At 51.5% G+C, this 12,382-nt stretch overlaps 1 protein-coding gene across 1 annotated transcript in view; it reads right to left on the reverse strand.

Moving 5' to 3' along the window:
* The window catches only part of TFAP2E (transcription factor AP-2 epsilon), a 39,451-nt gene extending 37,725 nt beyond the window's left edge, over positions 1 to 1,726 (reverse strand). Inside the window, 1 exon segment of the mRNA XM_038758432.1 lies at positions 1,700 to 1,726. Within this exon segment, the coding sequence (XP_038614360.1) occupies positions 1,700 to 1,726 (27 nt within the window).
* Between the last annotated feature and the right edge of the window lie 10,656 nt (positions 1,727 to 12,382).

Here is a 12,382-nt window from a genome sequence, read left to right on the forward strand (position 1 = left end):
GTTTCTACCTCTACTACTCTGTTGATTTGAGTAATGATTGACTTGATTGGTTTTGTCGTCTGCCTCTCCCCTTCTAATAATAATAATAACGATGGCGTTTGTTCAGCGCTTACTATGTGTACAGCACTGTTCTAAGCGCTGGGGAGTTTACAAGGCGATCAGGTTGCAGGAGGGCTCACAGTCTTAATCCCCATTTTACAGATGAGGGAACTGAACTTCTCTGGGCCTTCTCCGCCCTACAGCTCTAGCCTGTCGCTGTACATATTTATCACTCTATTTATTTTGTTTCTACCTCTTTTTACAACTCTGTTGATATGATTAATGATTGACTTGATTGGTTTTGTCGTCTGTCTCCCCCCTTCTAACAATAATAATAACGAGGGCGTTTGTTCAGCGCTTACTATGTGTACAGCACTGTTCTAAGCGCTGGGGGGGACACAAGGTGATCAGGTTGTCCCACGTGGGGCTCACACTCTTCATCCCCATTTTACAGATGAGGGAACTGAGGCACAGAGAAGTGAAGTGACTTGCCCAAAGTCACCCAGCTGACAATGGGCAGAGCCGGGATTTGAACCCATGAACTCTAACTCCAAAGCCCGGGCTCTTCCCACTGAGCCACGCTGCTTCTCTAATATAATCATGATAGCATTTGTTCAGCGCTTGCTATGTGCCAAGCACTGTTCTAAGCGCTGGGGTAGATCCAAGGTAATCAGGTTGTCCCACTCGGGGCTCACAGTTTGAATCCCCGTTTTACAGATGAGGGAACCGAGGCACAAAGAAGTGAAACGACTTGCCCAAGGTCACACAGCAGACAAGTGGTGGAGCCGGGACTAGAACCCCCGTCCTCTGACTCCTAAATCCGTGCTCTTTCCACTGAGCCACGCTGCTTCTCCTAGACCGTGGGCCCGTTGGTGGGTAGGGACCGTCTCTATCTGTTGCCGACTTGGACTAACCCAGCGCTTAGTCCAGTGCTCTGCACGCAGTAGACACTGAATAAATGAATATAGCTATAATTCTGTTTAGTCTGACGGGATTGGCACCTGTCTACTTGTTTGGTGGTGTTGTCTGTCTCCCCCACTTCTAGCCCGGGAGCCCGTTGGTGGGTAGGGACCGTCTCTGTCTGCTGCCGACTTGGACTAACCCAGCGCTTAGTCCAGTGCTCTGCACACAGTAAGCGCTCAAGAAATACGATTGAATGAATAGATGAACCACCGACGGGTCCTGCCGTCTGCTGCTCCCCCCACCTCCAGCCCCGGACACTGGGCCTGGGCGGGGGGAGTGCCCCGCATCCCCCCATCCCCTCTCCCCACCCCCGGGGGGGACCCCACCGGCTCTTCCCTACCCCGAGGAGGGGGGTGATTCCGAGTGACGACCCCCGGGTCCTGCCCCTGCCCTACTCCCGGACCCCAGGTGGGCGCTGGGCGGGACCGAGGGGCTAGCGACCCCCGCCCCGAGGCCCAGAGGCCCCGCAGCCCCGATTTCTTTTAGACTGTGAGCCCACTGTTGGGTAGGGACTGTCTCTATGTGTTGCCAATTTGTACTTCCCAAGCGCTTAGTACAGTGCTCTGCACATAGTAAGCGCTCAATAAATACGATTGATTGATTCGTTTCCGTGGGAGGGGGTGCTCTCTCCCCCGCCCCGTCTTCCCCCACCCCCGCAAACCCCCTCCGGGCCCCGCACCCCCTTGCCGCGACTTACCATGGCCGAGTAAGTGTGAACCAACATGGGGGCAGGGCGGGAGGCGGCCCCGGACCCCGCGGCGGCGGCGACGGGGGGCGCGGGAGGAGGAGGGGGGCGCGGGACGGGGTTAGGTGGGGGGTGAAGAGAGTGGAGGGGGGAGGGTGACCAAAAAAAAAAAAGAAAAAAAGAGAAAGGGGTAAAAACCCCAAACCAGGAATCAAGAGATCAAATGATCAAGAGATTAAAAAAAGAAAATTCAAAAGGTCAAAAAGCAAACGGGTTCCAATTCCCTCAGGTCCTGGAGCCCCCGAGCGGATCCATAGGGGCGGGGGGGGCGTTGGGGGTTGGGGGCGGGGGTTAGGCCCCGGCGGCGGGGGGAGCACGCGCTGGGAAAAAAAAATAATTAAGAAAAAAAAATCCAGAGGATAATTTCAGTTGGAAAAGTATTTGAGCTCGTTCCCATCTCCCAGCCCTTCTCTCTCTGAGCCCCAACCATCTCCATGCGCTCCAGTTATAGAGGCGGGAGCGCGCAGGGCTCCGGGGGCGCGCATTAAAGAGACAGAACCCAGCTGCCTCTTCCGCGGGGTCCTGGGAAAAGGTGTGAGGGCCGTTGGGGCAGGGAGGGGGCTGGTCCTTCTTCAGGTCGAGCCCCCCGACCCCCAAAGGACCACCCTCGGAGCCCTGAATACTTGACAGCAGGAGCCCCCTCGCCCCCCAAATCCGTCCCTCCCCATGTCCGGACTCCTGAGTCCCAGCCTCGACGCCTCTTCTTCCAGAGCCGCGGCCCTCCCTCCTTCCCTTCCTCCCTCCCCTCTGGGTATCCAGAGCCTGGTCGGCGGGTCGCCCCCTCTGTCCCTTGCTCCCCTTTCCCTCCCCTCCTTCCCTCGGGCTTTGGTTTTTGAGTTTGGATTCTGGTGGGGAAAGAGCCCAGAGAGAGGAGGCAAAAGAGATAGTGACCCGGGGAGCTAGAGACAGAGAGTCTCGCAGAGACCCAAAGACAACCTGAATGACGGAGTCTTAGAGAGACAGAGACTCGGAGGCAAGGGCGGGGCGGAGAAAGAGAGACAGAGAGAGAGACGCTGCCTCCAAGACGCACAAGGACACGGACATTTGGAGACCCAGAAAGAGAAAGACTTAGAGACGGGGGCTGAGAGGCAGAGGGAAAGGGAAGGAAAGGAAGGAAGGCAGGAAAGAAAGAAAGAGAGAGAGGGCGAGAACGAGAGAGAGGGAGAGGGAGAAGGAAAGAAAGAAAAAGAAGAAAGGAAGGAAGGAAGGAAGGAAGGAAGGAAGGAAGGAAGGAAGGAAGGTAGAAAAAGAGAGAAAGAAGAAAAGAAAGAGAAGAAAGGAAGGAAGGGAGAGAAAGAAGGAAAGAATGAAAAGAAAGAGAAGAAAGTAAGGAAAAGAAGAAGGCAAAAGAAGGAAAACAGAAAGAAAGAAGAGACAAAGAAGAAAGAAGGAAAGAAAGGAGAAAGAACGAAAGAAAGAGAAGGAAAAAAGGAAAGGAAAGAGAGACAGAAAAACAGAAGGAAGGAAAGAGGGAGAAAGAAAAGAAGAAAGAGAGAAGAGTGGAGAAAGAAAAAGAAGGGAGGGAGGAAAGAGAAAGGAACTATAAAGAGAAAGAAAAGAAGGTAGAGAAAGGAAGAAAGAAAAGAGAAGGAAGGAAAGAAAATAAGAAGGGAGAAAGAAGAAAAGAAGTTAGGGAAAGGAAGAAAGAAGAAAGAGAGAAGGAAGGAAAGAAAATAAGAAGGGAGAAAGAAGGAAAGAAAGAAAAAAGCGAGAAAGTAAGAGAGGGGCTGCTGTTGGGGCTAGGAGCCTCGTCCCCCGCGCTGACCCCGCCCTCCTACGCCCGGGTGCGGGGCGAGGGAGGAGGGCGGCCTCGGGCGGGACCGGAGGACCGGACGCTACCTGAGGGGAAGGGGCCAGAAAGAGGGGCAGGAAGGTGGGGGGGGGGGGGAGCGCTCCACTCTGTGTGTGTGTGTGTGTGTGTGAGTGAGTGACCGTGGGTAAGGGTGCGTGTGGAAGGAAGCGCATAGCTGCGTATAAGAGTGGGTGTCTATACAAAACACCCCTATCCGTCTCCCTAGTTCTAGGAGCAGGAGCGGCAGGTACCTGGGGTACGGGACACAAGCTATATTTTCTTCCCAACCTGAGAGGGATAGTAGATCAAAATGGGTCACAAACACACACGCACATACACACAGTCACAAGTTCAGCGTCACACACCCGGACACAGTCATATATACACTGTAACACACAACCCCCCACACGCAGGCAAACACCTACCCAAGTTGGCAGTTACCCAACCCTAAACTTTTTCCTTCTTTGGGCCTCTTTCCCTGTCCCAAATTTCACCTGCTGGCCCCGTACCCAGCACAGAAGTAAGGTCGGGAGAGAGGGAGACGGGCGGAGACTGAGAGAGAAAGAGGTAGAGACAGGAAGGGAGACCGAGAGAAATAGACAGAAAGAGCAAAAGGCAGAAACAGAAACGATGAGAAGCAGAGATAGAAATAGAGAGGCAGAGACAGGTTGAGGGGCAGAAGCAGAGACAGGGAAAAACGGAGACTGAGGTGGAGGGGGGCGGTGGGAAGAAACTCCAAAGGGGACGGTTGGGCGAAAGCAAGAGAGGAGAGGGCGAAGAAGGGAAACGGAGGAGAAAAGGAGCGGGGAGTAAGGAGGAGGATGGAAGAGAGGAAGGACAAATGAAAAGCGGACGGTTGAGCGAAAGCAAGAGAGGAGAGGGCGAAGAAGGGAAACGGAGGAGAAAAGGAGCGGGGAGTAAGGAGGAGGATGGAAGAGAGGAAGGACAAATGGAAAGCGGAAGGATGGAAGAAGAAAGACGGACGACGGAAGGGAAAATGAGAGGGGGAGGGACAGAAGGGTAGAGAATCAGAGAGGGAATGATAGGAAGAATGAAAGGAAAAGTAACAGGAGAGTAAGGCGCTCCTCTCGTCCCCTCCCTTCCACTCCCATTCTGTCCCCTTTCCCTCCCCTCAACGCTGAACGGCCCCGGGCAGCCCCCACTTCCACCCCCGCCATCCCTCACCCGGCCCGGGCCGAAGCTGGCAGGGGGAGACGTCCCGCAGGACCCCGGTCCTGGGGCGCAGAGAGAAGCGGGGAGAAGGGAAGGTGGGGAAAGAGCAGCCGGGAGAAGAAGAAGAGGGAATCCCGCCTCCCTCCCCCCCACCCACCGTGTTCCGAGCTTGGGCCGAGTCCAGCTCTGGTCCGTCCTCTAGCCCCGCGACCCCCAGCTCTCTGGCCCGGGAGAGATTAAGAGGCCAGAAGAAGGGAGTTGTGTGTGTGATTGCGTGTAGGTGTGAAGGGGTGCGGATGAGTGGACCCTGAACGTGTGTGGGAATATATGTGGTTGTGGGAGAGAGAGAATGTTTGATTGTGTGTAGGTGTGAGGGGATGTGGATGTGCCAGCCTGAGAGTGGACATGTGACGGTGTGTGTGAATGCATGTGGCTTTGGGGGGGAGAGAGAGAGAGAGAGAGAGAGAGAGAGAGAGAGTCTGTTTCTGGAGTCTGTGAATGTGTGAGCCAATGGATGAATATAAATCTATGTATCTGAGGACATGGTAAGTGAATGGATATGTGCCCCGTACCCTGCCCCTGCCTGGAAGGGAAACAAGACGAGAGGAGGACTGACTTCTGGAAGGACAGTTCTCTAGTTCCCCAATCCTCCCCCTCCCCACCGTTGCTCTCCCATCATCATCATCATCATCAATCGTATTTATTGAGCGCTTACTATGTGCAGAGCACTGTACTAAGCGCTTGGGAAGTATAAATTGGCAACATATAGAGACAGTCCCTACCCAACAGTGGGCTCACAGTTTAAAAGGGGGAGACAGAGAACAAAACCAAGCATACTAACAAAATAAAATAAATAGAATAGATATGTACAAATAAAATAAATAGAGTAATAAATATGTACAAACATATACACATATATACAGGTGCTGTGGGGAAGGGAAGGAGGTAAGATGGGGGGGATGGAGAGGGGGGCGATTGGCTTTGGCTCCTCAAGCATCCCACCCAATTTAGTCTGGTTCTGCCTGACTTGTCCCCAAAGCCCTTCAAGTTCCTGCCACTTTTCAAATCTTTGACCCCCTTTCCTGCCTTCAGAGAGATGCAATGGAACAGGTTTCCTCTGAGTTGCCCTACCAATCAATCAAATTTATAGAGCACTTACTGTGCGCAGGGCACTGTACTGAGTGCTTGGGAGAGTACAATAGTTAGTAGAAATGCTCACTTCCCACAGCGAGCTTACAGACTAGAAGGGGAGATAGACTTTAATATAAATAAATTATGGATAAGTACCTAAGTGCTGTGGGGCTGAGGGAGGAGTGAATAGAGTGCTAATCCAAGTGCAGGTGTGAAATCCAGCAGGTCAGTCCGAGACTGGGGAGTGGCATGAAGTGTGAAGGGGGTAATGTGGTAGCATGAAGTTTGGGGGAGGGATAGGAAGAGAGAGAGAAGTGGTTTCCCATCACTCCCTCCAGTCCTGCATGAGATTGGTCATTACCTGGTAGAGGATCCAGGAGGGGTGGGATGTGAGTGTACCTTTGTGCACGCATGTGTGTGTGTGTATGTGTGGTAGGGAGAGGAAGGAGAGTTTGTGTGTGTGATTAAAAGACTACAGGTGTACAGACAGTTTAATCTTCAACTTGAAGGCTGACTACAGTTTGTGTATGTTTCTATGGGTCTACTGTGCATACGAGTGTAGGGGAACTATTTCTGGGAATAGGTTAAAAGTTGCTCCACCTTCCGTACTCCCTGAGTGTTTCACTCACATTTGGGGTTCAACCCCTCCCCCCCAAACTGTCCACCTCTTCTATCCCAGACATCTCCATCCTCCCCACTTCCTGGGAGGCCCGTCTGTCTCCGTTTCACTCTGGAGGCCACTGCCCCTGAATTTCTTTAAGTCCTGACCCCCTGCCTGGTCCCAGAGGTCCTGGGCTGAGGCCCAAACCAAGAGCTGGAGTGGGTCCAGCCTGTCACAGCCTTGCTCTTCTCTGCCTTTGTGCCCAGGGGCAGAGGCCCAAGCCGGATCAGGAAGCCTGAGGACTCCCTTCCTTAAGGTCCAGGCAAATACCCATCCCTTGGGAGGTGTCTGGGATTGATTGATAGATTGATTGACTGAATGAAATGGAATAGGCCCTCTGGCTCAGAAGGCTTCCTTGACCCCTGCTTTCCCCCCACCCACCATGGCTATGCCAGCTTTTGCAGTCTGGAGCTCAGAGACCCTGGAAATCACAACTGGAGGAAATCTGTGTGTTTCCGATTTCTCCCCTTTGCCCAGATGATAATAATAATAATAATAATAATAATAATAATAATAATAATGGCATTTGTTAAGCACTTACTATGTGCAAAGCACTGTTCTAAGTGCTGGGGAGGCTACAAGGTGATCAGGTTGTCCCACAGGGGGCTCACAGTCTTCATCCCCAGTTTACAGATGAGGGAACTGAGGCACAGAGAAGTTAAGTGACTTGCCCAAAGTCACACAGCTGGTGAGTCCCACGTGGTGCAGGAACTATACCTGATTTTTTGCAATACATCACAGTACTTGACACCTAGTAAATGCTCAATAAAACACCATAACCAAGACAACTCCCCCAAACAAGATTTTTAGAGTCCCTGCTCTTTTCCCAGATCTTTTCCTCCTTCCTTGCTACCTTCCACTTCCTGCTGCTGGGGCTGGGGAGAAAGACGTCTCTGGTAGCCCTTGGAGTTGCACCCAGGGTCTCGGAGCCAGGCCCCTCTCCATAGCCTTGATATCACCTCTAGGAATCTCCCTGGCAATCAATCAATCAATTGTATTTATTGAGCTCAGGAGAGTACAATACACTCGAGTTGTTGGACGTGATCCCTGCCCACAAGGAGCTTTCATTTTCCTCCTCGTGCCCCACCAAGGACTAGGGTCCTGGGGGCTTCTCCAAGAGGGGTGGAGGAAAGAAAGGAAGGGAGAGGTTATATTGTTCCCAAGTGTTTAGGACAGTGCTCTTGCACATAGCGAGCACCCACTATGCTCTGCTCCTCCTCCTCTCCCCATCACCCCCACTCCCTCTCCCTGCCCCACCCCCTCCCCTTCCCCACAGCACTTGTGTATATTTGTACATATTTATTACTCTATTTATTTTATTAATAATATATATACATCATCATCATCAATCATATTTATTGAGCGCTTACTATGTGCAGAGCACTGTACTAAGCGCTTGGGAAGTACAAACTGGCAACACATATACATCTATAATTCTGTTTATCTATTTTGATGGTATTGACACCTGTCTACTTGTTTTGTTTTGTAGTCTGTCTCCCCGTTCTAGACTGTGAGCCGGTTAATGGGTGGGGACCATCTCTGTTGCTGAATTGTACTTTCCAAGCGCTTAATACAGTGCACTGCACACAGTGAGATTGAATGAATGAATGAAAGAAAGAAATACCACTGATGGATGCAACGAAATGGAGTAGGGGCCTTTGACTCAGATAGTTTTCCTCCTCCCTACTTCTTTTTCTGGCATAGCTGCGCCTCCTTCTTTCTGCACAGCCTCAGCTCCAGGAGCCAAGGGAGGACGGAGAAAGCACATGAGCTGGTTCAGTCCGCCCCTTAGAGGAGAAGGCCGCTCAGTACAGCTTGATTGTTCCCTTCTGTAATAATAAAATAATAATAATAATAATAATAATAATAATAATAATAATAGCATTTATTAAGCGCTTACTATGTGCAAAGCACTGTTCTAAGCGCTGGGGAGGTTACCATGTGATCAGGTTGTCCCACAGGGGGCTCACAGTCTTAATCCCCATTTTACAGATGAGGGAACTGAGGCACAGAGAAGTTAAATGACTCCCACAGTCTCTCTATATGTTGCCAACTTGTACTTCCCAAGCGCTTAGTACAGTGCTCTGCACACAGTAAGCGCTCAATAAATACGATTGATGATGATGATGAAGTGGCAGAGACGGGATTTGAACCCATGACCTCTGACTCCCAAGCCCGGGCTCTTTCCATTGAGCCACGCTGAATCCCCTCTCCCCACATGCAAGAGGCAGCCAAGAAACGAGCCCGGGGGGGAAGACTTTCTTCCCACTTTCTTCGAGGGGGAGACTTTCCTGTTTCTTCCTCCTTCTCCCTCCGGCCCCAGATCCGGCCTTCTCCCATCCAGATGGAGGCCTCTGAGTCTGGGGCAGGTCCTTTCCTGGGGACTCTCACTGCCTAAGACTTGCCATCTGGTTAACTGGTCAGGGGTGATGTGTCTGTGAGAAGGAGAAGCCAGCTAGTTAGCACGGGAGGACTGTAAGCTCGTGTGGGCCGGGAATGTGTCTATTATATGTGTACTCTTCCAAGCTCTTAGTACAGTGCTCTGCACACAGTAAATTATCAGTGAATACAGTAGACTGACTTTTCCTCCTGCGGCCTGGCTTGTTCGAAGGCCATTTTCTCTCCTCTGGGGGCCCTTAGCAAGCGGGACTCCCTGTCCCAGGGCGTGGGAGCACAGACTGGCTCTTCTCTGGGGCCCAACAGGTGGGTCTGCCCGAAGGGGGCTGATGCGCATCAGGCAGAAACTCCTCACCCTGGGCTTCAAGGCTGTCCATCACCTCGCCCTCTCCTACCTCACCTCCCTTCTCTCCTTCTACTGCCCGCACCCTCCGCTCCTCCACTGCTAATCTCCTCACTGTACCTCGTTCTCGTCTGTCCCGCCATCGACCCCCGGCCCACGTCATCCCCCTGGCCTGGAATGCCCTCCCTCTGCCCATCCTCCAAGCTAGCTCTCTTCCTCCCTTCAAGGCCCTGCTGAGAGCTCACCTCCTCCAGGAGGCCTTTCCAGACTGAGCCCCTTCCTTCCTCTCCCCCTCGTCCCCCTCTCCATCCCCCCCATCTTACCTCCTTCCCTTCCCCACAGCACCTGTATATATGTATATATGGTTGTACATATTTATTACTCTATTTATTTATTTATTTATTTATTTTACTTGTACATTTCTATCCTATTTATTTTATTTTGTTGGTATGTTTGGTTTTGTTCTCTGTCTCCCCCTTTTAGACTGTGAGCCCAGTGTTGGGTAGGGACTGTCTCTATGTGTTGCCAATTTGTACTTCCCAAGCGCTTAGTACAGTGCTCTGCACATAGTAAGCGCTCAATAAATACGATTGATTGATTGATTGATTGGTGGGAGGGGTTTGTGCCCTGTCCCCCAAGGAGGAACCTCGGGGTTATCCCTCCCACTCCCTTCCCCGTACTGAGAAATTCAGTGATTCTCTCACCCTTCCCCATGGCTGAAGGGCATGGGCTGGAGTCGTGGCTCTGTCGCTTCCCCTCCCCATCCCTCCAACGCAGGAGCAGTGTGGTTTAGTGGAAAGAGCACGGGCTTGGGAGTCAGAGGTTGTGAGTTCTAATCCCGGCTCCGCCACTTGTCAGCTGTGTGATTTTGGGCAAGGCACTTAACTTCTCTGTTCCTCAGCTATCTCATCTGTAAAATGGGGATTAGGATTGTGAGCCCCACGTGGGACAACCTGATTACCTTGTATCTACCCCAGTGCTTAGAACAGTGCTTGGCACAGAGTAAGCGCTTGACAGATCCCATCATTATTACTGTCCCTTCCCGACTCCCTGCCTCCCACGAGAGGATTTCTTGGGTGGCTTCCAAAGGTCCAGGACCCCCATGTGCAGTCACCCATTCGGTCGTTAACACTCAGCTCCTGGCAGACGCTCCCCTCTCCTCGCCCCTCCGCGTCCCAACAGGCCCTTTCGTAAGCATGTGTAGCTCAGGGCTGGGGAAGGGATCACGTAACATGTGCCACCCTCAATCGGTCCAATTCTCTCTCTTCCCCCACCTCCCTGGGGGCAGTCCCTGGTTGGGCACTCTTGGGCCTTTAAATAATAATAATAATAATGATGGCATTTATTAAGCACTTACTATCATCATCATCAATTGTATTTATTGAGCGCTTACTATGTGCAGAGCACTGTACTAAGCGCTTGAAATTTTATCTCAGCACTCTTAGGTGATCTATTCTAGACCTTCCTAGGTATTTACAATCTTTTTTTAAACTCTCATACCAGAGAAGGGATTAGAACCCAGGCCTCCAGGCTCTCAAGGCTGTTACTTTCCCTCTGAGCCACCACAGGCCTCACAAAGTGCACACAAAGTACACACTATGTGCAAAGCACGGTTCTAAGCGCTGGGGAGGTTCCAAGGTGATCAGGTTGTCCCACGGGGGGGGCTCACAGTCTTAACCCCCATTTTACAGATGAGGCTCAGAGAAGTTAAGTGACTTGCCCAAGGTCACACAGCAGACATGTGGCAGAGCCGGGATTCGAACCTATGACCTCTGACTCCAAAGCCCGGGCTCTTTGCACTGAGCCAAGCTGCTTCTCTAAGGGGAGAGAGATGGACAAGCCAACGCAATCCCTGGGTCCCCCTGCACGTGAGCCCCACGTGGGACAACCTGATTACCTTGTATCTCCCCCAGCGCTTAGTACAGTGCTTGACACATAGTAAGCGCTTAACAAGGCCCTGCTGAGAGCTCACCTCCTCCAGGAGGCCTTCCCAGACTGAGCCCTTTCCTTCCTCTCCCCTTCTTCCCCCTCTCCATCTCCCCATCCTACCTCCTTCCCTTCCCCACAGCACCTGTATATATGTATATATGTTTGTACATATTTATTACTCTATTTATTTATTTATTTATTTTACTTGTACATATCTATCCTATTTATTTTATTTTGTTGGTATGTTTGGTTTTGTTCTCTGTCTCCCCCTTTTAGACTGTGAGCCCACTGTTGGGTAGGGACTGTCTCTACGTGTTGCCAATTTGTACTTCCCAAGCGCTTAGTACAGTGCTCTGCACATAGTAAGCGCTCAATAAATACGATTGATGATGATGATGATGATGATGATTATTATTATTATCATTAATATTATTATCCCACCCTCCGGATCTCGCCACGGCAGCGAGGACCCACAGCGACACCTGGCGGGCGGCATCGGAGAGCCAGGGCCACACAATACAATGATAATCACGGTATTTAATAATAATAATAATAATAATGGTATTTGTTAAGCGCTTACTATGCGCAAAGCACTGTCCTAAGCGCTGCGGGGGACACAAGGTGATCAGGCTGTCCCACGTGGGGCTCACAGTCTTAATCCTACAGATGAGGAAACTGAGGCACAGAGAAGTGACTCAAAGTCACACGGCTGATAATTGGCGGAGCCGGGATTCGAACCCACGACCTCTGACTCCAAAGCCCGTGCTCTTTCCACCGAGCCACCCTGCTCGCTTACTATTCATTCATTCAATCGTATTTATTGAGCGCTTACTATGTGCCAAGCACTGTTCTAAGCGCTGGGGGGATACAAGGTGATCAGGTTGTCCCACGTGGGGCTCACAGTCTTCATCCCCCTTTTACAGATGAGGTCACTGAGGCTCAGAGAAGTGAAGTGACTTGCCCAAGGTCACACAGCAGACATGTGGCGGAGCCTCTGACCTGACTCCAAAGCCCGTGCTCTTTCCACGGAGCCACGCTGCTCGCTTACTACTGCCCTAAGCGCTGGGGTAGATACAAGTTAATCAGATCGGACACATTCCCTGTCCCACATGGGGCTCACGCTCATCCCCATTTTACAGATGAGGTAACTGAGGCACAGAGAAGTGAAGTGACCTGCACACGGTCACGCAGCAGACACGCGGTGGAGCC

Source organism: Tachyglossus aculeatus, chromosome 16 (genome assembly GCF_015852505.1).
Source record: "Tachyglossus aculeatus isolate mTacAcu1 chromosome 16, mTacAcu1.pri, whole genome shotgun sequence".
In the NCBI taxonomy this organism is placed as follows: Eukaryota; Metazoa; Chordata; class Mammalia; order Monotremata; family Tachyglossidae; genus Tachyglossus; species Tachyglossus aculeatus.